A 26,238-nucleotide genomic window follows, 5' to 3' on the forward strand; every position below is an offset into this window, starting at 1 on the left:
TTTGTAAGCAGAAAAATCAAAAGTATAAAAACAGCAGTCTCGATGTGATCTTCAATGATTTTATAATTTTAGATGATGTTATAACTATGTAAAAAGAACATGGTATAGAAAAATATTAGTTGAGTTTTATGGGAACCTATATGTTTGGCTTGAACACTAAAACTAAGTCAAAGAATCTGCAGTCCAGACGGCAACCTAAATATGGAACTGCAACCTATCTCTTCAAAAATCGGAGCTGCAACCTATCATTTTCTTTTCATTCTCATATCTTTTAAAATCATTAAAATATTCGTTCCCAAATGCATGTGCCTGTTATGTTTAAACAAAACTTAAGTGTTTTATGCGATTTTCCCAAATTATAACCTCATTTTCTGCTAAATCCGAGCCAAAATGATAAATGGAACTGTAACCTACCAGTCGGATTTCGTACATTTTGGAATCATTGCAGAAGTGTTCTCGAGAACGGTTAAAGTTTCAAGGAAAACATGGATATGCTAATATAAACTAGGTAGGTGGGCATATGATAGGCTATGTTAAAAATTAAAGAAACTATTATAATTATATGTATTACCTTGATTTTCGGCTCGAGTCGAGCGTTTTGGTGACGCCATCTTGCACTGAAACCTACCATTTGGTCACGTGGATTCCCGGCTGTGAGTACAGGGCTGGTGGGCTTGTGCTAATTTCAACGACTGCTATAGTGGGCCTAAACAAGATTGTGTTAAACAAGACATCTCCTTAACAGGCTAGTTACAATCGTTCAATATTCATAAAGAATATTAATAATGAACATTATCCACTCGCCCGTAATAGGCAATAATAGCTGGACTAACTGGTCCAGCGCCGGAACAACTCGTGCGATTATTTCATATAAAACATGCTCAAGTTTCACTCCAATTTCATCTTCTGTTGCCGACTGACCTCTAACAAGTATATTGATTTGATAATAATCGAGTAATTAGGTGAAATTTGAGCACTTAATTAAAATTGATTACATCTCATTCTCATTCAATGGTCACCATGATTAATGTTTATTTAGATGAGGGAGAAAATCATTGAAAATTGCTCCTTTCTGTTTGATAGGAAAACATAATTGCCATCAAAATGTTAATAATAGATATGTTATCAGCATCTTTATATTGATTACAGTTTGGTTAAAGTAACGAATGTGTGTGATTTCATGTTCTATAATGGGGCTAGAAAAAAATGTTTCTATTTTTGTGAGTTTCTGACGGAGTTTTTAATTAAAAACATATATGTGGCAGAGTAATTGCCCCTGATCATTATGCTTAATAACATCAGTGTAGTACTTTGATTATACTGTTTCTCAGAAGTCAAGTTTTATTGCTTTATCAAGACTCCAAGAAATCGTATTATTAGCAATTAGAAGTCTTAGGCAATCAGACAATAAATGTTGTGTGCCTTCTCAGGACTTAACATTACTAAGTTATCTGTATAATCTACTCTATTATATATACCGACACAATAACTGCAGTTTCTTCTCTTTCACTCAGTGTGTCTGCTCTTTCCATTATTCCCATCTCCAGCACTGACACTAACCATGGAGTGGTGAGGTTACTGTTTGGTTTTTATGGTTCATCTCCAACAGTTGTTGTGTTTTATATGTTCCCATCCCCAGGGGTATTATCATCAGTCATATTGACTAAACTGTGCTAATGATTCATCCCATTGTTAGGTTACTCAAGGCTTTAAGAAACTTGGCACTGTGGTTTAAAGATTATGTTAAAACATAATATATGAGAAAACAACTCATCTAAAAGTTCATTTTCCGCAAAATAATAAACAGCCGGCTTATAAGGCCTAGCTTATGTCACTGAAGTGTAATGGTAGTACATTATATAAATTAACAATTAGGAAGAAAGCTAAATTAACTTATTCTCCGTAAGTCACTGACTCATTGGCATGGTGTTGTGTGAGAATGCGGTCTTGAACTGTTGTGTTGGAAACTGGATAAACAGGACAAAACCCACTTGTCCAGCTTGGTGACAACCATTACCAAAGTCACAAAAGGAGTTCTGGCAGTGTGCAATATTATATATAGCTGTGGAATAACTTTTGAAAGTGTATAGCATGATTATGAAGACAGTGTAAAACTCTTTATTATATTAAAGCTTACACTCCAACATTTTTAGGGAAATGAGGTAAACAATATTTTCAAATCAAGGTAGAATATTAGATCCCTTAATTATCCAAATATACATTTATTTATTTTCCAAAGACGAGATTATCAGTTTTAAATCTGGCTATATGATTATGAGTGTGATGATTCGGGGGGGGGGGGGGGGGGGGGTCTTGGCTTGATAACAAACAGCGGAAGATGAGCATGATGGATGAAATATTGGTGTTCACCAGGAATATGAGTTATTGCAAATCTGTCAATGTGTGGAACTTGTTGGGCTGATTTTATTGGCAAACAGTGGGAACTGTCCTGCGATTGATTACACTCCCATCCCAAATGCATTCTGACTTTCTTTTCTGGCAATTTGTCAGCTGTCAAAAAGAGATTTCGAGCACATTTTTGGATACCATTACTGTTCTTCATTAACTTAATTTTACCTTTGTTGATAGTCTGTGTTTCAAAGAAAACAGTAATGGTGTTTTCATGTCAGAGTTATCATTGACATAGTTTGAGTCATTTCTGGGTCATTGGAGGCAGCAAAGGTTTTTAAATAATTTTTAAATAATATTAGCCAATTGTCAAAGCCATTGAACATATTAACATGGGATTCTAGTTGGAAACTGTCCATATACAGTTTTGAGTCCCTTATTTTGGGCTAAAACATTTAATTGTCCAGTTATAACCTTTCAATTGGCTATGAACAACAGACAAGCATTGGGCTGTTGGTTGTGGTGTACTGTTATTCTTCTACCGGAACAGTACTGTGCATTTCCCTTCCAAGAGAAAACAGACTCTGTCTGCATAGGAGAGGAACTGTTTATTTTTACCCCTCTGTGTAAACAAACCATGGACAGAAACATCTGGATTTCTACCACAGCTTATAATGGTCAATGTGGCCTGGTGGAATTACATCTGGTCTGGTCACTCAAGATCATTTGTTTGTCCTTCAAGTTGTCTCATAGAAATACTTGTGTGTTGTGATATTTAGGTGCCTATGTGATGCTTCTCCTTCTGGTAGCTGTAAAATATTTATGCAAGGTACAAGGTGAGTTTTGAGGCAGGTTTTCCTAGGAAAGGCTTATTTGAAAGTACTTTTAAGTTCTGCCCCAAATGCAGCATCTATATATTATCCTATGCAGAAATAACACTATATGTTTGTATTAAAGAAGCTGAAACTCCCCTTTCTGGTACACAGTAAGATTCAGGGTTTTTTAAAAAAATCCTGGGACTCAACATTTGGCATTATTTTATTAGCAGACTCTGAATATTGTCCGGTTAGCGCACTCGCTTCTCACCTAGGCGACCCGGGTTCGATTCCCGGCTTGGGCGCATGTGAGTTTGGTTTTTGGTCACCAAGCCGGACAAGTGGGTTTTCTCCAGGTTCTCCGGTTTCCCCCACAACACAAGACCACACTCTCGCGTAAAATCGTGCCAACGAGAGTGATTAATATAATGTTGTAATAACTTGTTTCACAATTGTTGTAAAATAAATATGTTTAAACTAATATTGTTAAATATTAATTGTAATGCAGGTTTTGAAATTAAAAAAAAGGAATATTCTATACTAAAAAAGAGAGGAGACTGTTACACCGTCGTTATTTCCTCAACTCCATTAGGCTTTCACCAGGGTCTAATTGTTGCATGTGATGGTTACATGCAATTTCGTGTTTAACTTGACAAACAATTTGCAGCAACTAATTTACTGAACATGCAAATGCATTCATTCCATAAAGTGTAGCCTCAGGTTTGGAATTTTTAAATGTCAGCATACTGCAACTTCTTATAAAGTCCGCTTTTCCATACCAGATGCTTCAGAATAGCTCCCAAATGAGATGTGTTCTGTTTTATATATCTTTTCTTGTTTGTTTAAATGAGCAAGTTTGACCATTATAACACCCATGTTAAATTAATGACATTTCACAGCAAAGCTATTGCATCTGTATTGATAAATATTAAGCATAATTTTGGACGATTAAAGAATTTTTAGCAAGCAAGCATTAAGACAATTTATAATATATATATATATATATATTTAACATTGTTTGCCTTATACCCACTTACTCCCTCAACCCTTTCCCATATACAACAAATCTGCCGTAGATGAAATTGAAAACATTGAGCTAAAACATCATATTTAAGGTTAATTACTAAAATTCTATTTATTGAATATAGCTAAAAACATGTTGTGGCATATGAAGAAAATGCGAATTTTGAGCCAATTCTCCATTTGTCACACTGTTTTCAGAAATTATCTGCTGCATATTAAGGCATCAGAAAGCATTCATATGCGGGAAAGGGTTGACAAAAGTCTTCTTGGAATGGAAAAACAGAAGTATTCTGTGTGTGCTTGTGAATGCATGGTATATATGATATTTCTTGGACCTCATGCATCAGACACAGATCATTACCCCTGTTCTGTCCACCAAAGGATCTCTCTCACATACCTGGCTGGCCTCATCAGTCACATTTCAACCAAACCATGACGGATTGGTAGCCAGAACTGTGAAATACATTTCAATCACTTAAGTGGCCTTCATGGTCAATTTGGAATAAACAAATATATACTAGTGAGAATGTGTAACAGCTTTTGTTTCACTAATTCCATATCTAAGGCCATAAACACTGTTATGAATGTGCACAATTATGGAAATACAGATTCTTAGCTATAACAAAGAAATTTAAAGCTTGATATATTTATCCCAAAGTTTTGATTCAGTCAGACTTAAAAATACTTATCAGGAGAAGGACAGGTTTATGAGTGTTTATGAATGACCTCAGCAGAGTTCAACACCTGGTTCTGCTTATATCCACATGGCTTGACCCCAGGGCCTGACCCAGGGCCATACTAACTGAAAAGGAGCTGCCTAAGGCTCATGAGGCCTTCCTGGAATCTTCTTGATTATAGGATTGAGTGATTTTGGAGGGAGTGTTCTTTGTTGATGCTGATTTATGAATAGAATAATTTATATTACATAGGTATATTTTTGATTGAAATCATAAGTTTAAGCTTCCAAAATAATTATGTAGTACATGGAAATATAATATTTAACCCTATGCACATGAAAAGAAGAACATTGTAAATCCTCATATTTTTATATTATTTTATGTACCTTTCTATTGTTAATGACAGCAGCGACAATACTCATGTTTTAAATACAGGCTGTGGCTGATTTTTCCATCACTTTTGAATTTTAGCCACAAATCAATAAATGTTGAATTAGCACATGGCATAATATTTCATAGTACAATAAAACTTATTCAAGCACAGTTGTTTTATACATTGCCTCATCAATTCACCTGAATTAAAATCAATGTGATCTTCATATGCTGCCAATTTACAATCCCCTCCCTATAAGCAGCTGTCGCGGAGAAATTAAAAGTTGAAATAAAATCATTCTTCAAACAACGGTATGTCACTATGGCTTTAAAACTGTAGCTATCTTTATTTGGATCTTATTATTCCATATAAATGATGTAAAACCTCAGTTTGACTGTCCCCCAGGGTTAGAGGTTGATGAATTTAATGTCATTAGAAGATTTTTATTGTGTTATTATGTCCTGAAAAGTGAAATTTGAAGATGTCTTGTGATGTTGTTAATTATAAAAAGGTGTAAGGTTACATCTGATAAGGACTCAAATTTGTCAGCTGAAGTACCTGTATGTATCTCAAGAAATTAGGACTCAAATTTGTCATCTTGAGTATCTGTGTGTATCTGAATTATGTTTGTGAGAAACTTATATATATGCAGTAAGCATAAGGATACTGTTTAAACCAGTTGTCGACTTTTGCATTCTTGCACAGGCCATTAGACGGCCAGTCTCAGTTTGATTGAGACTGGGCATTGACATAAATACAGTATGTGCAGCGCTGTTCATACATGCATGCGAGCACATGCAGGAGGCAAGACAACCAGTCTCGGTTTGATTGAGATTGGACATCGATGTTAAAGTATGTTATGCACTGTTGACCAATGTATGCGAGCACAGGCCTTAAGACAGCCATTCTCGGTTTGATTGAGATTGGACATTGACAGCTATGGTTTGTGAAGCACTGTTGACCAATGTATGTGAGCACAGTTCTTTAGACAGCCATTCCTAGTTTGACTGAGACTGGACATTGACAGCTATGGTTTGTGCTGCACTGTTGACCAACGCATTCTTGCACAAGCCTTAAGCCAGCCAGTCTTGGTTTGATTGAGAGTGGACATTTACAGTAATGGTTTGTGCTGCTGTGACTGTTGACCCATGCATTCTTGCACAAGCCTTTAGACAGCCATTCTCGGTTTGATTGAGATTGGACATTGACAGTAATGGTTTGTGCTGCTGCGACTGTTGACCCGTGCATTCTTGCACAAGCCTTTAGACACCCATTCTCGGTTTGATTGAGATTGGACATTGACAGTAATGGTTTGTGCTGCTGCGACTGTTGACCCATGCATTCTTGCACAAGCCTTTAGACAGCCATTCCTAGTTTGATTGAGATTGGACATTGACAGTAATGGTTTGTGCTGCACTATTGACCCATGCATTCTTGCTCAAGCCAATAGACAGCCAGTCTCTGAGTTTGATTGAGAATGGACATTGACTGTTATACAGTATGTGATTCACTATTGACTCATGCATTCTTGCACAAGCCATTAGACAGCCAGTCTTGGTTTGATTGAGAATGGACATTTATTGTTATAGTATGTGCAGCACTGTTGACCAATGTATTCGAGCACTGGCCTTTAGACAGCCATTCTCGGTTTGATTGAGACTTGACATTGACAGCTATGGTTTGTGCAGGGCTGTTGACCCATGCATGTGAGCATAAGCCATTTTGTGCATGCCAGCATAAGCCATTATATAGACAGCTTACACACATGTAGGTCTCAATTTAATTGAGCCTCAGCATTGACAGTAAATGTTTGTGCAGCACTGTTGACAGATGCATGCTAGCACAGGGTGGAATCTACTTTCAAAATTACCAAAGCTATTTTCAATCATCTCAATACAAATACACTATCAACCATTATCCCAAACATTTAACTGTCCAATCTGGTTTTACTCAGATGTTAATATTTTTGAAAACATGCTTCCAATTTACCTGGGAATAAAACTATTCTTATATTTCTGGGGAGTATGTTTAAATGGGTTTTCTGGGTATATAAACCAGTAATAAGAAAGATAATGAGATTTCTACACCATGGAAATGGGGGATTTGACAACTGTCTGGTTTTTGTAGACCTTGTGGCATGCTGGCACAATTTCTGAGCAAATATACAACTTCCTGTCCAATAGGAAATTATTACATATTTTTGATAGAATCATCTTCGTTTCAACTGTTTTGATGAACTCCATAAGCTGATGTGAGATTTTTTATTCAGTTTTCTGCTTAGCAACTTAAGAAGAGAACTGGGGTCATTTAAGTACAGTCAAACCTGGTTGAACGGTCACCTGCTTTAAATGGCCACCTGCCTTATCGGGCCACTCCAAATTTCACCCGTATGTTTTTACTATACAAAGTACATGCATTAAGCGGCCAACTGTCTAACACGGCCACTAATATTTGTCCCCGTGAAGCCATAAAAAACACTAATTAGCGGCCACTAATCTCTTGTCACTGACACTTCCGCAAGTAATTTTGCCAATTCACAGCTTTAATTGATACTGAAGTTGATGGAAAAGAACGACAGCCTCGGATATTTTCGTCGTCCAATGAAAATGCATAGAACATCACACGATTACCATGCATGTTTACTTATTGATAAATCATGTTTATAACACGTTGGCGAATGTTTTGATCAGAATTGACACACTTAGTAAAGATATTTTAATAATTGGTGTTTATAATTATGAAGTTAATTGTCAAATACCGGCAAAGAACGCCGGCTATAATAACTATGAATTTACAGTTTCCACTGTTATTTGTTGGTGTGAAACGAGTTACGATGTGTATTCACTTCCATATTAATTTTAAAAGTGCACGACTTTATACTTCTACGATCGGATATTTACATTGCATTTTTTGTGATATTCTTTTGAATTTTGATTATGGCTGACAATAAAACAAATCGGAAGTGTTTGACGCTAAAAAAACCTGTGGCGTGTAATAGATTATAATAAACGGTCGTACTGCAAGAAGAACGGTGGACTGACTCAAATCAAGTTCTTGCTTATGCTAACAATTCAAATCCAAACACTAAAAGACAAAGGAAAATTACAGGAAATGAGGACCTCATTGAACTTGTGTATTCATGGTTTTTGACTCACAGAGTGACATGCTTGGCATGATTATGTCGGCTCAATGTAAATGCACATTTTAAATTAGAGACAGAAGTGACGCAAACGAAAATGAGGGAATACTTAAAAATTGAACTTAAAAATGTACATGTAGTTGTGTGGACTCATTTTAGGTGTTTTTGTTTATGCTATGTATTAATTTTTATCTATAATTGCATTCTATTTGTAAATTTACAATAATGTTGTTTTTTTCTACATTTATATTTAGTATACTTTCTTTAATGGTACTGATGATACTGAATGTGGTGTGAGGTGTTACTTCAGATACATAACCGACCTCTGTTTGAACAAAGCCAAAGTATCAGGAAAGTCCAACCTGGACTAGGTGGCCACCTGTAGTAAGCAGCCACTTTTACCTTTTCCCAAAGGTGGCCACTTAATACAGGTTTGACTGTAGTGAGAATTTTCAACTAATAGTGCAGATTTAAATAACTGTCCAAAGTTTTGGTTTATCAGCTGATCAATCATTTTCTAGTCCATATCCTAGGCAGAAACTAAGAACTGCATACATGCCATATTTTCTGGAGACCATTCAGGGGGATTTGTTCAAAAGGCTGAAAATTCAGGGGGATTTTGGTTGTATTCAGGGGGATTTTTTTTAGCAGGTCTAAGTTGGCGAAATTTTAAAGTATTTTTAGACGCAAGTATGAAAAAATGTATTCACATATCGTTTGCTGTGAAAACCTCTTAACTTTTTCATTATACAGAATTATTTTATTTCATGATTTATCATATTCTTATGATACACTGTCATGTCATACTGTAATGCACTTGCAGAACAAAATATGTCATTGGGAAAATATGTTTTCGAGACAATTAAATTAAATTTACCTCCAAAGTCTTTTAAAAAATTGTGCTTAATTCTATCAGCGTGATGACTTTCAGACAATAAGAGAATAGAATAAATATTATTAATTTCTTCCTTCCAAAATAGTATATAAAATATATTTCTTTGCCTTTGATAATTACTACAAAATAATTGATCACTTGTTGTAAAAGTTTCACCCTTGTGGAGTTGTTTCTTTACATTCAGTTTCACTCACATAGAGTTGTTTCTTTACATTCAGTTTTACTCACATACTGTGGTTTCACTTACTTTGTCATTATTGCCTGTGGTAAAATTTCTAAAAAATAAAAAAAATAAACATAAAAAAAAAAATGCGGGGGATTTTTATCTCCCGCTGGGAGACCGGGGGATGGATCGAAATTCCGGGGGATTTTTCCTCCCGCCGGGGGAAATGGCATGTATGGAACTGTGTCCTTTTTGCGAGGTCATGAGAAAGCACTGCGGGTGAGGATCAAACCCTAACCCGTGATGTGAAGGGTGGACATCTATACCATTAGATCACTTGTGTGCATATTTTCATCTTTTGGGTGTACAAACATTGTTATATATATAGTCTGATTAAAATTCAATTTAGAGAAGGCAATTTTAGTTTTTCATGTCAGTTTTTGGTGATGCAGAGAATAATGTCCGTGCGCAAAATGACAACCTCTTGGGATAGATTATTTACCAGAATCCTGTTCTTCACACTACACCACTTTCGCCTGGGGTCCCGCCGTTTTATTGTCTAAATAAGAATAATTACCGAAAGTCTGTAAAAATCATTTTTCAAAAGAATGATGAACATGCTGAAATAAAGTGTTTATACATGAGAAAGGCTTGAAAAGTAAGAGAACAGGTGATTTCGATGAAGCTTGAACCTGGAAATATTCCTCTGACAATAATTATCAATCTTATCCTCCTCATGTTATGAACTTTTGTGCTGGGATCAAGTGTTACCAGGTTCCAGTGGTAAAATTCGAGTGAACCAGGTGGGAACTTGTTTATTTTATGTTGTAATATTTAGTTTTGGCATATATTTCGCAACTATGCCTAGGTAGCCCATGGTAATTATAACTGTGTTGAAGAAGTGTTGGCAAGTATGCTGGTTCCTCTTATACGACGGCCTAAACCACTACTCCAATTATACCTTTACATATTATATCATGATCTTAAATATATAGCTGCAAGGAATATCTTTAAAAACAAAGTACAGGACTTTTGTAGATGCTTAACATAGCGAAGTAAATGGGTTTGCGTTTTCATGTTAATAAAGTTGAGAAGTTTTTTCTTTCTTCCAGATAATTGCTCTGTATCTCTAAGTCAAACCATCCAATATCCTAGGATACTATCTTCCATTCGTCAAGATGTAAAACTCTTTGTTTCCCTTCTACTGAAGTGTCAAGGAGTGACATATTTTTTCAACAAATCTTATCTGTATTTGATTCTTTCTATGGTTTATTCACCTTGTCCATGGAACTCTATACTCAATAGCCCCAACCAAAAGGATTCGGCATAATCATGGGCATTTCTAAACCTCAGACAAACTGTGAGCTGTAGACAAGTAGAATAATATATGGCTATAGACCAAATAAATATAATTCCTTTTTGTCCAAATCTATTTGTATGAGAAACTGTTTTTGGTTTTTTTTATTTGTTCATCTTTCTTTCTGACTTTTAGTTGAAATGTTCATGTTTACTGCAGTACTATTTTAGCTTAGCTTTGGAACAATACTCCACCCAAAACCTGAGGGATGCTATTTCTGGGGTTTTCACATTCAAACTCGCTATCTTCATCTTAATTGGTTTGGCAGCATCATGCATTACATTGCAATTTGTGTGTCTGGGAGAAAATGGCTACTGTATTCTGTTACTTTTAAACAACATATCTGCTTTCAAGTAATTACACTTTCTAAACAGTGAACAGTCAGTTGATTATTTTGATATCAAATTGCTTGGGTTTATAAGGATAAATGTTGGTTTCATCATTTTCTGTTTTAAAGTTCACATTCCTGTTCTTTCCCATGATGAACCAAATAAACAAATAAACCAAATTAATGAAGAAGAATTGACACACTGGCTATCAATGAACAGGATCCTTCAAATTTCATGCTGGTAGGAATATTATTTTATACATCATTCCTCATTGTCTTAGAAACCATAATTGTGTAGTAATACCTGGAAGAATTCTAATATACCTTCAGTATTAAATGGTCTCATCCTTCAAGTGACTCTACTGCCAGAAAGAAAATTAGATGAGGTGAGAATGAGAAATGTACAAAAAAGATCAGAGAATGCAGTTACTGACTTTCATTATTAGTTTAACAATCCTGTGTAGCATGTTAACAAGCCTAATTCTTATCAGAAAAGCAGTGGTTGTTTATCATTAATCTCAGAATAACTGTCTTAGTCTTAGAGATGACTAAGTAAAGGAGAAACAAGTCCTGCAACAAGAGATGCTTCACTCAGATTAAGCCTCAGACAAAATTAAACACAGAATTAATTTTGTTTAACATTTGGACTAGAATTCTAGGAGCTTGCCCAGTATAAAGATATGCATATATAGGTTGCGGTCAAGGCTACTCCCCAGTTTGGGCCTGTAGATGCTGTGATCTAGGCTGTGCCCCAGTTTGAGCCTCTAGAGGCTGTGATCTAGGCTGTGCCCCAGTTTGGGCCTGTAGATGCTGTGATCTAGGCCATGCCCAAGTTTAGGCCTGTAGAGGCTGTGATCTAGGCTGTGCGCTAGTTTGGGCCTGTAGAGGCTGTGGTATAGGCTATGCCCCAGTTTGGGCCTGTAGAGGCTGTGATCTAGGCTATGCCCCAGTTTGAAGCTGTAGAGGCTGTGATTTAGGCTGTGCCCCAGTTTGAGCCTGTAGAGGCTGTGATTTAGGCTGTGCCCCAGTTTGGGCCTGTAGAGGCTGTGAACTAGGCTATGCCTCAGTTTGGGTCTGTAGAGGCTGTGGTATAGGCTGTGCCCGAGTTTGGGCCTGTAGAGGCTGTGATCTAGGCTATATCCCAGTGTGTGCCTGTAGAGGCTGTGATCTAGGCTGTGTCCCTGTTTAAGCCTGTAGAGGCTGTGATCTAGGCTATGCCCTTGTTTGGGCCTGTAGAGGCTGTGGTCTAGGCTGTGCCCGAGTTTGGGCCTGTAGAGGCTGTGGTCTAGGCTATGCCCCAGTTTCAGCCTGTAGAGGCTGTGATCTAGGCTGTGCCCCAGTTTGGGCCTGTAGAGGCTGTAGTCTAGGCTAGGCCCCAGTTTAGACCTGTAGAGTCTGAGATCTAGGCTACACCCCAGTTTGGGTGCCTCAGTTTGGGCCTGTAGAGGACGTGTTCTTGGCTATGCCCCAGTTTGGGCCTGTACAGGCTGTTGTCTATACTATGCCCCAATAAAAACCTGTAGAGAATATGTCATCCAGTAAGTCCTAAGCCAGTGCTACTTCTGTCTGAGCCTTCATTATATTTTGAGTGCACGCAAAACTTAATAAATACAATGACATGGAAATTCAGGGGCAGTTAAAATTGGCTAAATACATTGTCATTACTGACTTGCATGGTTATAAAGCTGGTTGAGCTTATCATAACTTGCAAGAAGGGATTCCTGGGTGCTGCGATGATCATTGTACTAGATGTATGTATTTTTAACCTTTTTGATGTTCGAAATGAAATGTTCGCTATCAAAACAAAGGTTTTTGTTATTCGTTACATTGACAAACATGTTGTTGTACCAGATCATGAAATTCATTCTGAAGTAGCAATTTTGTCACACAATAGATTTCAAATGATGTCTTTATATTACTTTAATGGTATGAAATTGTATCAGTCTTCTTGAACGTGGGGACAATTTTATGAGGTAAATACCCACAATTTTGTCAAGATTGAAAAATTATGTAATTTGTATAAAAACTGTTGAAGGATGATTGGTAAATGTAACTCATTTGATCAGTGGTATTCACTACTGTTTTAACAGCAACCTCTCATACAAACAGCTGCAACATTTTTGAAGTGATCATTATTCATTGTGGAAAGATAGCATACTATTTCAATGAAAGAATGTTATAAAAGGTATACCCTATGGTCTAAAATAAGTATACTGTCACCTCTGGTACTGTTCATTCTTTTGATGTGAGTCTTTTGTGTTTGTATCAATGACAGGTTTTATTTGTGTTTGTGGTATTTTATTTCATTATATTGTATGTTCGTACACTTAAAGTTTTCCAGTTTACTTTCATTAGGAGTTTACAACTGAAGATGTTAATATCTATTAAAGTCATTCAGCTGTTAAGATGTTATTGAAAATTTTTGTTTTAATGTTTATGAATGTGTACCTGTCTTAAGTCATAACTGATTTTTAAGTCATAACTGATTTTTGATATTGAAAACAAATGATGATATATTATTCATAATGCCATAAAAATCATGTTGATGTGGTCAATTGAATGTGCATAGGAAAACTACTTCAATGGCGTGAAATAATGAATCATCCACTAATATAAAATATATATATATCAGTTCAAACCACTAAACCAGTCACTTTCTTATAAAATAAATATAAAAAATATTTTTTGTTACAAAGGTATTCGACAGGATGAAAATTGAGCAATTGAGCACAGGACAGACAAACAATTTAACTGTCTCATTGCCACTCAAGTATTTCAGGCGTAGGACTGTATAGGGGCACTTGAGACTTTGCCCCACCTCTTTCATAGACTGGTGTCTTGCCAACCACTAATTTACATTGCCCCAACCTCATTGCCGTATCACTAATGTTGCACCATCTGTGGAATATCCTTAAGTAGCTGACAAATCTGGAGGTGTAATGATACTGCATGCTGTGATAGATTGACTGCTAGATCTAGAGTATTGATATCACTGAAGATAAGTACATAAATGTTTCAATTTAATCCTTGTTTTCTGTATTATAACCGTCCCTCTGTCTGGTCCACATTGCCTGTTGTTAAAGACATGACTTGTTTTCTATTTTACTACCCCTCAGTTGCTCCCTTTTCCAACCCCCTACTCTGCCATGATGGACGGCTGCTGGATGACTGTAATGTTGGAATCATTGTTTTGTTGCTCCTGATGTTTGAATCATTGTTATTTTGCTTATAGTGTGTTGATACATTTCTAAATGACCCTATATTGCGTATTGACATTTTAAAGTATGCCAAGTGGGGACACTTGTGAGTGAAAGTGTAGTACTTCCTGCACGTTCCGCATGCCATCAGTAAGAACACGTACATAAGTATTTGTGTTATGTATGGAATGAATTGTTGAAATATTTATAACAGATTATGATTGATTCCAGTAGATAATGTCTCTGTTTGAAGGTTTAGGTCATCCTTTGATATTAGCCAGATGATCCCTGAACAAGAACTCCTTGAGTTTTTTTGCCCATCCTTAATGACGTATTCCACCATCCAATTTTTTTTCCATAATTAATAGTTCATGCAATAGCACTTTATTTCTTTAAGTGATATTAGGCCAATCGTAAAACAAATTTTGGTTCCACTCCTGCTACCCATGAAATGTGTTGAGTAAGGTTGGTTACTAAGGCAGGTAGGTCTAAAAAAATCCAGTTAAATTGATTGCATCCTTAGTTGAAATGACCATGTAAATGTGCATTCATTTTTGTTTTGTTGGTTTCTCAATTGTGACTAGTAAATCTTTCAGTTGGTTTAATAGCTCAGCTCAGCTCAGGTCGGTTCAGCGTCCTGTCAATTAAAAAAAAAAAACATTCAGATGTTCATCAAACTTTAAAAAAATGAAATACAACATTATTGAGGTAGCAGTGAATTTTTTTGGTCAAATTTCAGGGAGGGGAACAAACAATAATTGAATATTGGCCTTATGTACTGGACAAGAACCTTTCTCCTTGATGACATTGATGATGATGCTTTTATTTTAAGGACTTCCTGTGAAATTCACTGAAATGAACTGTCAATAAAGTGGAAAATTTAAGAGTAGAAATCCCATTGGTTATTGTAAAATTATTCTCCGTTTGTTTAAAAGTTAAAGAATTTTCTTTCCTTTTCTACCCATTTTTTAGCTCCACTGGCCGAAGGCCATGGAGCTTATGTCGTCACAGATTGTCCGTCGTGAGTGCGTGCGTGCGTGCGTAAACTTTTACTTTAAACGACATCTCCTCTGAAACTGATAAGCGGATTTTGACAAAACTTCACAGGAATGTTCCTTTGGTGGTCCTTTACCAAAATTGCTCAAATGGTTCCGGTCCATTGCACAATATGGCCGCCAGAGCTAAAAATAGCAAAATCTTTAAACGACATCTCCTCTGAAACGGTTTGGCAGATTTTGATGAAACTTGACAGTAATGTTCCTTGGGTGGTCCTTTATTAAAATTGCTCAAATGGTTGTGGTCCATTGCACAATATGGCCGCCACAGCTAAAAATAGCAAAATCTTTAAACGACATCTCCTCTGAAACGGATAGGCAGATTTTGATGAAACTTGACAGAATTGTTCCTTGGGTGGTCCTTAACCAAAATTGCTCAAATGGTTCCGGTCCGCTGCACAACATGGCTGCCAGGGCAAAAAAATAGAAAAACCTTTAACGAACATCTTCTCAGAAACCGATGATCAGATTTTGATGAAACTTAACAGAAATGTTCCTTGGATGGTCCTTTATCAAATTTGCTTCAATGGTTTCGGTCCACTGCACAAGATGGCCCCCAGAGGTAAAAATAGAAAAACCTTTAAACGACTTCTCCTCAGAAACCGATGATCGTATTGCAATGAAACTTGACAGAAATGTTACTTGGGTAGTCCTTAACCAAAATAGCCCAAACAGTTCTGGTCTGCTGCACAACATGGGCACCAGAGCTAAGAACAGAAAAAAACGTTAAACTACATCTTCTCAGAAACCGATTATCAGATTTTGATGAAACTTTACATAAATGTTCATCGGGATGCCCTTTAACCAAAATTGCCCAAATGGTTCCGGTCCGCTGCACAACATGGCTGCAAGAGTTAAAAACAGAAAAACCTTTAAGGACTTCTTGTCCGCAGTCTTCACGAAAAACATTTTAACCTACTAGCCAGTTGGACTAGCATAATGGCATATTTTACTAGTCCGAATGACAATCTAGTAGTCCGACTATTTTGCCACATTATAAAACTGTATGCTTGAGGTAAATACCTATTTCAATTGAGCAGCTTGCAGTTTGAGTAAACATTTCTTTATTATGATGCTCATGCAGTGATAGGGAGTGACATCCTTCTGTTGGGAATAGTGCTCCTTGTTTTTCAGAACCTATGGGTACTATGTAAAAACAAAAGGCATCTTGCTTGAATAGACTATAATAATATCAACATGGTTAGAAAAGAAATGCCATGCTTTAATAGCTTTGATTACATTTTACTACTGAATTACCTCCCTTTAAAAGAAAAAAAAATAATGTCTTAATTTTTCACGTATAGCATCTTTAAATAATTTTTAAACAATAATAATTTATGAGTAAACATATAAGCATAAAGTTCTCACAAAAAGATCAATTTAAAAACCTATCATTTATACATAGGAAAGTATATATAGACTGAACATTAATTTTCGTTTAAGTGACATTCTGAAAGTTTATGAAACAGCTATTTTTAGTAACTTAAATGGCCGAAAAGTGTAAGTGAAACACCAAGTCGATTCTATCTCGTCAGTTCTTGTTCAGGTTAGATATTTGCTTCATAATCTATTCAGATTAAATGTTAACCGATGATCAGATTTTGATGAAACTTGACAGAAATGTTCCTTGGGTGGTCATTAACCAAAATTTGTTAAATGGTTCCAGTCCACTGCACACCATGGCTGCCAGAGCTAAAAAATTTATACGACTTGTCGTCGAAACCGATGACCTTTTTTCGATAAAACTTGACAGAAATGTTTGTTTGGTGGTCCTTTACTCAAATTGCCCAAATCATTTCGGTCCACTGCACAACATGGCAGCCAGAGCTATTAAAGTAAAAATTTTTTTTAAATAACTTCTCCTCAAAAATTGATGATTGTATTTCAATGAAACTTGACGAAAATGTTCGTTAGGTGGTCTTTGCTTGAACCTTTTGGCCAGTGGAGCACAGGCACTGATGTGCCTCTTGTTGTGTCAATGCACTCTATGTTTAGCAGAATGACATCGAAAACATGCCATTGCAAGGCATTGTTTAATTTCCCAGAGTGCCATGAGACCGAAAAATTGATATTTTTCTTGGAAGATGGCGATAACACAGTGTACTTACCTGGACCGTAGCGCTTCTTCTTGATGGCGTGTTGTTTTGATCTGCCTATAAAAAGAATATTTCCATTAGTACTCCATTAAGCCATTTGCTCTGGAACGGTTGTTGAATGAGATCCACAGCATCTGCATCATCCTGGATCTGCTGGACCAGTATATAGGCAAGCAGAAGTCCCTCTTGCTGTTGAACATCAGTCAACATGAAATGAATGTTTATTTGCATATTATATCATTCCTTAATACCATTTTGTTGGGTTATTAAAGTTTATTGTCATGCAAACGCTGATCGTTGGGGAAGAAGTGCATTGGGAGCGCAATGATCATCATGGCTGCTCTGTATAATTGTTGTAAGAGTACAATAAGAAAATTTAACTCCTTGTAAGCATTTTAGATGCGCCATTTAAGCGCAATAGAGACGCAATGACATCTCTGAAAATGCTATATGATCTCCACATGCAACGAAGTGTCATTGATAACCATTGTGTTCGCACAACAACCTTTGTTCATGACAGCGGCGATCCTCTGACATTTAATTGCACTGTGCTTTTATCAGACATTCTATGCAATCCCGATGTGTTCACTGGCGATACCACTGCGTTGCCACGGCAATGCTTGCAGTTCAACTGCGCGCAGATCAGCGTTCTGGCTTTTTCTTGGATGCTGTGGGAATGCGGCCCATGTGTGACAGTATTAGTGTTTATCATAATGAGGTTTTTAGTTTCCCTAACATTTAACTGTCTCCATTTATTTCAAAAACTGTTTATATTATTATTGTCATTTTCGCAAAGGAATAAATTCCTCCTCCGCATTTATGACATTAACAACATGAGGAAGTCATTATAAGCAAGCATGATATGCAGAATACACTCAGAGAGTATGATACAAGTGCACATTAAGTGCTAATACATTGTCATACATATGGTGCAGTATTGCACACATTTGTTCACATATACAATAACATCTGGCAGTGTTGTGACCACATCCCTCAATTTAGTCATTTTTGTTTCTTCATGTTCCTTCCAGCAACATGTCTTTGTTCTCACTTACTGCACATTTCATTGCACTTAGCAAACTTGTCAACTGCGTCAACTGCGTGTCAATGTTATATCATTAGATATTGTACCATATTAATTGGATTGTGTTTTCTTAGCTTTAAATAATTATGCATTAATGATCGTATCAGTCTCGAGTAGTAACCTGGGTAGGAAGAGCACCTAACATGCAATAACTGCAGATAAATTACAGAGATACTTATTGCACAGACGACTTGACTACATGGTGCAACATAGATATTTCACCGAACCCTCTTATTGAAAATACACCATATGTACCAAATAGATACATCACCAAACCCTCTTATTGAAACAACAATATTGTACAAAATATATAGGTTTTACCGAACCCTCGTATTGAAATTTCACCACATGGTACCAAATAGATATTTCACCGAAACCTCTTATTGAGATTACACAATATAAGTACAAATTAGATATATCACCACGCCTTCTTATTGAAATGCACTTTTTGGTTAAAAATAGATATTTCACCGAAACCTCTTATTGAGATTACACAATATAGTACAAATTAGATATATCACCACGCCCTCTTATTGAAATGCACTTTTTGGTTAAAAATAGATATTTCACCGAAACCTCTTATTGAGATTACACAATATAGTACAAATTAGATATATCACCACGCCCTCTTATTGAAATGCACTTTTTGGTTAAAAATAGATATTTCACTGAACCCTGTTATTGAAATTAAACAATACTTCACTTGGTGTGTATTATAAATTTCAATAACTTGGGAAGTGGGTGCACTAACAACTATTACATAGTGAGTTGTAGTAAAGAAAATGCAATTCTGACGGGCAGGAAGTTTCAGTTTGTGATGAGAATGGACAATTACATAATACTGCATTCTTTATACTCTTGCAATGTAAAGTGCCAAAAATAAAAATAAATGCAAATGAAAATCAAAAACTGAACTCAATTTACTGTTTGACCTTAAAAGCTTTGTATACACATTACCTCTAAGTCCAACTAATCAGATAATTGCCAAATCTGAGCAATGTTCATTAACCCCACAATTATAAGTACAACTACCAATTCATTGACATTTTGACACTAAGATGATGAAAATGATTCCTTTTAGCAGAACTGAGATGAGAGTTTGTATGGAAGTGACCAGTTGTGTCCATTAACCCTTCCCCAGTCATCCATTTGTCATCACTTCAACAAAATGGTATTCATCATCAACTCTGTGATGAGAGCATGGAGTACATTTGCATGCTTCAGTCTGAAGTTAGTTTGTTTACTAAGAGTGACTGTGTATAGAAAGAGCGGAAAGTAAAAAAACTTAAGAAAGACTTGAAATTAAAGATTTTGCATTCATAAACAATGGTTTTGTTATCTCAATACAAGTTTAAAATGCATCTCGGAATTATTTGGGTGTTTTAGTCTTTTGATGTTGTGCAATTATTTGTATGGAAAAAAATGCTAGAAGGTTTTCTTGACCATCAAACAGTAACCAATATTTAGATGAAAAAAACATGATCTACAAGGGAATATAGGAATTATTCATCATGATCATATACTCATTAATGGGATGTTACCATGATGGCCTTTTGACAGGTCTGGTAGATTGGGCGCCAATATATTAATGGAAGTATTAGGCAGTGTTGCCTCAGTTAGATGATAATTTAAATGATCTTGTTCATACAAAAGTGTTTAGAAAGAATCAAACATCTGATGTAAATAGATTGGATCCACACCAACAACACATCATAAGAACAGGCTTTTTTCCGAAGTAAGACAAACAAAATCACTTGGTGAGTTAGTGGAGAGGAGGGGTTATCTTCCTCACCTCCTAGTGGAGAGGAGGGGTTATCTTCCTCACCTCCTAGTGGAGAGGAGGGGTTATCTTCCTCACCTCCTAGTGGAGAGGAGGGGTTATCTTCCTCACCTCCCTGAAATTATCCAAATTATGTTTTTCAATCAATACTGGACATTAAAAATAAGTAAAACTCACCTAAATGCACCTGTTCAGACCAAAAATAGCCAACATTTTGCAAGGGGAGGACCCAAACCACCCTACACGCATACATATTTTGGTTCTTGGTGTGGGGCCACATTTCAAAAGTTGTGCCCCGAAGATGCGCTCGCTCTAAAGTCAGGTCCTGGAATCATCCTTGAATATTTCTGTTCCAATGGCCTAATGCAGCAACATCTTAGCATAACATAGAACAGATACTACATTCTCATATTATGTGATATAAGATATATGTATTTATAAACTGTACAGATTATGTCAAATAACATAAACTGTTTATATGAATCTCTGTCTGGTTATATTTTTCCAGAAGAAATATTACATGCAATCTATAATACTTCTATTATAATAGTAATTGTTACGTTTCCATGAAAAAACCATTGACAAGGCAAACTTTTCTTCAATTTCAAGCATATTCACACTATGCTTCATAAAAGCTGTGTTGCCTTCCCTTTTCAAATAAAAGTTTTGCAAATTTTGAACAGAATTACATGGCATTAAGAACGTGCACATTGTGTAATATCTTGTAATCTTGATGCTTATCCAAGTCATGCTCATAAAATATTATCCAGAAAGTTTTTTAACAGATGTTTTCTTGCATTTGCTTGGAAATCTTTTACCACAACATGAAGATACTTTGGTCGGCATAAAATGTTTTTTTGCTATGGAAAATGAGCTAACTTCATGTATAAATGGCATATTGTTGCTTTGTTGCTTTGTTGCTTAATAATGTACAATATACATTCTGAAACGTGAAGCTTAATTGAAACATTTAACAAGTAACTGTTCATGAAACAAGTTTACATGCATGAACACAGAAACACTCTTCCTTTGTTTGGTCATAGGCCCCCCGAAAAGTTCTTTGTTTCCACTAACATCTCTCCAAAAAAGGAAAGGTAGTATCTATGCTTATATATACTTTTTTTCTTTCTTTTTTTTGAGAACTGGAATTCTGTACCAAACTGACTTATATCAGGGTGTATCACTATTATAGAAAATTCTAGGTATAAAATGGTCATATTTTAACATATCCACTCAAAAAATGCACATTTTATATAAGGTTTCCAAAAATAATTCAACTGCGGCAAAAAAAGTGTAGGGTCAGGAGGGAAAAATTGGGTAGGTTGGGTTAATGGAAACAAACATTTTTTTATGTCTGATGTCTGCTTGAAATACCCACAATGAACTTCTGAAATCAGCACACAGAATAAAATGAATGAGAGCTGTCTGTTTATGACAAATTGTACAACATTTGATAGTTTCAAGGGAATTTCTCAAATATGTCTGACAACAAAAAGCAGATGTATATTACCTCATTGATGCATGCTAAAATGAGAATAAATTTAATGCAACACCATATAACCCTTTACATTCTAGGACAATCTGTTTGCCTTTTACAGAAATGCTTATCTGGCTTTAGTAGTATACCCATTTTGCATAAATTTTCTGAGAATTAAATTAGGTATACAAAAAGTGATCATTTTTTTCTTCAATTGATGCAAATTGCAATTACTTTGTTTTATATGACCTATGTGAGTGAGTGACAGTGTTTCACCTGAAGATATTTTACTTTTACAGTTATCTAATTTAATATTATTCTCGTTTCCAGGCATGTGCCCCTCGTTACGTGTATTTCTCTAGCCGACTGGACAAGCGAGAACCAGTTGGGACATGTTACGTTGCCCGACCCTCGTCAACAGACTATGAGGAATACTCGCCATGCAAATCAAGTAAGTATCCTTTTTGTAAAGTTTATTGGATTGATAAAGAATATTTATGTAATATCAGGGATGTGATTTGTCTGCGGATTCGCGGAATTCCGCGGATCTAATGCGCCAGGGATTGCCCCCCCCCCCCAAAAAAAAAAAAAAATTAAAAAATTAAATAATTTTTTTTTTTTTATCTGATAAAAAAGGTTACTAGAGTGCTTTTGGTTGTATGAGTTGATATTTTAGTTTGCCTTAAATTCAAAGTCAGAAGAACCCTCAAAAGAGCTTCTAAAAAGCCAGTTTTTCATTTACTGCAGTGTGCTTTTTACACCAAAAGTGGCCCAAGAACCTATGGCCGAAATGGTTTCAGCCCTCCAGCTGCCAGGTCAATCACATCCCTGAATATTTTGGGTCATGTTTAGCATTGAAAGACAATAGTAGTTGATCATTTTTAAATTTTAGTATATAACTTTGTTAAAGCTAAATACTTTCGCAAGGATATATAGTAATTTGAACAGAACCTTGGCATTGAACTAAAGCGTATAATTAATTATTCGAATGTTTTATTCTTCCTTGTAATGAGATATATTTTGAAACAATTAGTTTGACTGGAATTATTACTCTAGGCTTACGTAGATTTAGAAGTTAAACTTTTGATTCTCTTTCTGACACTGACTTAGCATTCAAATGAAAATCATGATCTTATGATATTTTGTAACATGCTCATTATGCACCAGTCAATTGTAACCACGGCCACCACCCCACCCCCCAGGTCCGGGGATATACTGGGGATAGAGGGGGAAATGGGCGGTGTTTTTACCTTTCAGGTGGCCCCGCAGTGCCGAGATTAATGTGGTGGCATTGTTTATGCGCTGAAATTAGCAGGGAATGGGCTGTGGGTTTGTGCCTGGAAATATCTGTTCTTTTAATTGGAATTGTCTGCGTTTTAACCAAGCTTTTTCCGGAGTTAAACGAGATCTCGCTAGATAATTTAAAAAGATGGTGCCTCATCCTGATTCTCTCCCAATTTGTTAAGAAGTCAGTTTCGAATTACAGGATGTCTCCGGGGTGTGGGGGCATTCGGCGGGGATTTTACTAGCAGTTTTTCCCCGCAGGGTAGGGGTTTTACCTGGGATTGGCTGGACCAAAAGTCAAAGACCAGTCGCAATTCCCCGGACTTGGACTTGGGTGGGGGGGGGGGGTGTTACATTTGACTTACTGGTGCATTGAAGAAACAGGCCCAATGTGCTTTTATCTAATTAGTATTTAAAAAGGATAATTAATAAATGACTCCTGGTATACAATTTAGTTACAAATTAGAAATTTTAAAACAAATCACTGATTGCTGAAAAAGCATAGAAGTGTAGTTTTTGTTTATCCAAAACAATGAAGATGAATTATATTTATCATTTGTTATAATGGCTCTACCTTATCAACGGAGCAGCAGTTAAAAGGCTGTCATGGCAATGAATTGCTTGTCATTGAAATAATGCCAGCACAATGCATGCCCATTATTTTTATCATTATGATTAATCATAATTGATTTTTTGTTCACAGGTTCTTGATTGTTCATTTTGCCCTCCTGTGGTCCCATCTGTTTAGATAAAACACAGTCTTTGTTTTATATAATAAATATGATTCACGAATATTATAATTGGTTTCAATTTTGCTAGTTTATAGTCCTTTTCGTAGCTACTGCCTGTTGCCTTCTGTTAAACAGCATAGTTTGCCAAGGTAATTCAGCCCCCGATCGAAAACAATGTAATCATGATTCAAACTGTCTCTTTGTAGAGATTTCGATTAAAAACCTTGCTAAAAATGGTATGCACGAAAAGGCCTATACGGAATGCTTTTATATACAAATTCTGCCTATTTTTTGTTAGATTGAAATATATGACTGGATTATACTAAATTATTATACATATTTTTTCAGTAATATTTATGAACACAGTTACTGTCTCACCTATAGTTTAAGATACCTTTTAGTTCTTGCTGTTGTATATATTTATTTTTATTTCACTTGTTTAGTTCTACAATTGATTTTAATTGATTTGTTTATTATGTTTGCAGGCTTATCATGCTTAAAACCACTAAACTGCTGCCCCTTGGACATAATGATGTTTTCCCTTATCAGATTTGTGGTGTATTTTTTGTCTGTCAAAGAAAGGGTTATAACTGTTGTTTGTGTTCAGAAATGAGACAGAGAGTTGCCTTTCTTGATTTGTAGAAGTGCAAATTGCAGAGTTGTTGTACATAAATTGAAGCAGAAACAGCATTTATAACAACAATCTATACTTTAACTAGTATTATATATTGGTATGAAATTTAAAAATAAAATAAAATCTTAATGATTAGCTTAAAGTATACATTTTCTCTGTTTCAAATTATTCTGTAAGTAACTCTGCAATACCCAAGCAATTTCTCACAAATTAAAGATTTGTGGTTCAAATATTTGCTCATACATCTTTTTTAATTTGATAAGATTATAACAAACGTTGTTGGCTATTTCATGTGTGTATTACTGTTTCTCTTCCGTGCATGCGCGCTTTAGGAGTGGACGGCTTGCCGCTGATACGAGATCAAACGCATAAGCAGGGTTACTGTCAGCTTGGGTTTTCTGCGGTGTTAACCTCTGTAAGTGTTCATCAACGTCGTGACCGTACCATGAATGTATTACCGACTGTTACTATATGGAATTTGCTGTCACTATATTTTTCACATTTTATCACTGTCGTATGTTACATAGTTCTATGTAATGACAATGGTCTAGCTTTCCTGGAATGGTCTTATTACAGAATGTCATTTCATCAATACATGTATGTTTTGGATCATGCTTGTAAATATTATAATGACTGCTGTAAAATTCAACCAAAAAATTCTAAATTAGATATAACAGTCATATGTGAAACAATGGTTCGACAGCTTTTAAATTAATTTTTTTTACCTCAAAATTATTAATTAGATAAATGAGTCGTGTACGATGTAGGTCAATGGTTTTCACAGAAAGTTTTATAATTGAGTAGTACAAAAGTCATGAATATTCTTCAGGATGTCTGCAACTTTTTGTCATCTGACATCTCAAATTATAATGCTATTATGTTCAAATCATTGCAGGTGCAAATTATTAAAAAGAGTCGAAATAATTTACAATTATGTGAACATAATACATTAATATGTTTGAAAAAGTAAACAAGTGAGCACAATTAAGCTAGACCATTTCCATTGCTCTGTTGTCATGTCTAATCTTCACGGTGTTATTTGGCACTTGGACTGTAAAGCACTTTGAAATTATTACAAATAGTATCAATATAATTTATAGTGTACAGAATATATTCATATTCTATACATTTTAATTCGTGATAGTGAACAACTATTTCTATTAGAATATATTATCTAGATATAGGAAAGTAGTAAAGGAGTAGTAAACAGATATTTTATTTCTAGAAATTAAATGTTTAACAATCTGTAACCATAGAAACAAGTTAATCATAGATTTCAATGTTCTGTAAATGAAGACGATAGAATCTAAGACTTAGAGAAAAATTCTGTATAATATAGGTACGGTAAATGATTGAACGTTGTATAGATTTCAAATATTTAATTTTGCCTAATTTGATTTTGGATAATTTTTTTGAACGAGTGTTTCCCAAAAGGCTAAGAACATATTAAATGCTCTATGTTATTATTTATGATACTTGCCTTTTTTGATGCTCTCAGAACTTCTGAGTGAAAAAATAGTAAAAGAGAATTCTGCACTTTTTTAGAAAATCTATGCAATGTTTCTCCGTTATTGTTTGAGAACTATGTCCTGTTATTGTCTTTAACTTTCATGTTGTCTGAAACTGACAGCATCTGTGACCTCCGCCATTGTGGGCACCTATGGTATACATTTGCTTTAAACATCAGACAATTTGTGCTGTGGTATAATTGACTGACAAAATTTTGCTTTAAAATGTTATTTGAAACATTCTGTGAGTTTTGTTTGCAAGACTTGAATATT

At 35.6% G+C, this 26,238-nt stretch overlaps 1 protein-coding gene across 2 annotated transcripts in view; it reads left to right on the top strand.

Annotated features, from left to right (window-relative positions):
• Positions 1-26,238, top strand: part of LOC128246720 (integrin alpha-8-like) — a 61,013-nt gene that overhangs the window by 9,457 nt on the left and 25,318 nt on the right. The window contains exons 4-5 of one of the 2 annotated variants that reach the window (XM_052965101.1): positions 22,139-22,259; positions 24,790-24,872. In XM_052965101.1, coding sequence (XP_052821061.1) covers positions 22,139-22,259; positions 24,790-24,872 — 204 coding nt within the window. The remainder of the gene's footprint in view (positions 1-22,138; positions 22,260-24,789; positions 24,873-26,238) is intronic. The other variant, XM_052965102.1, reaches the window with a different exon arrangement.

The sequence above is a fragment of the Mya arenaria genome, chromosome 9 (assembly GCF_026914265.1).
Source record: "Mya arenaria isolate MELC-2E11 chromosome 9, ASM2691426v1".
In the NCBI taxonomy this organism is placed as follows: Eukaryota; Metazoa; Mollusca; class Bivalvia; order Myida; family Myidae; genus Mya; species Mya arenaria.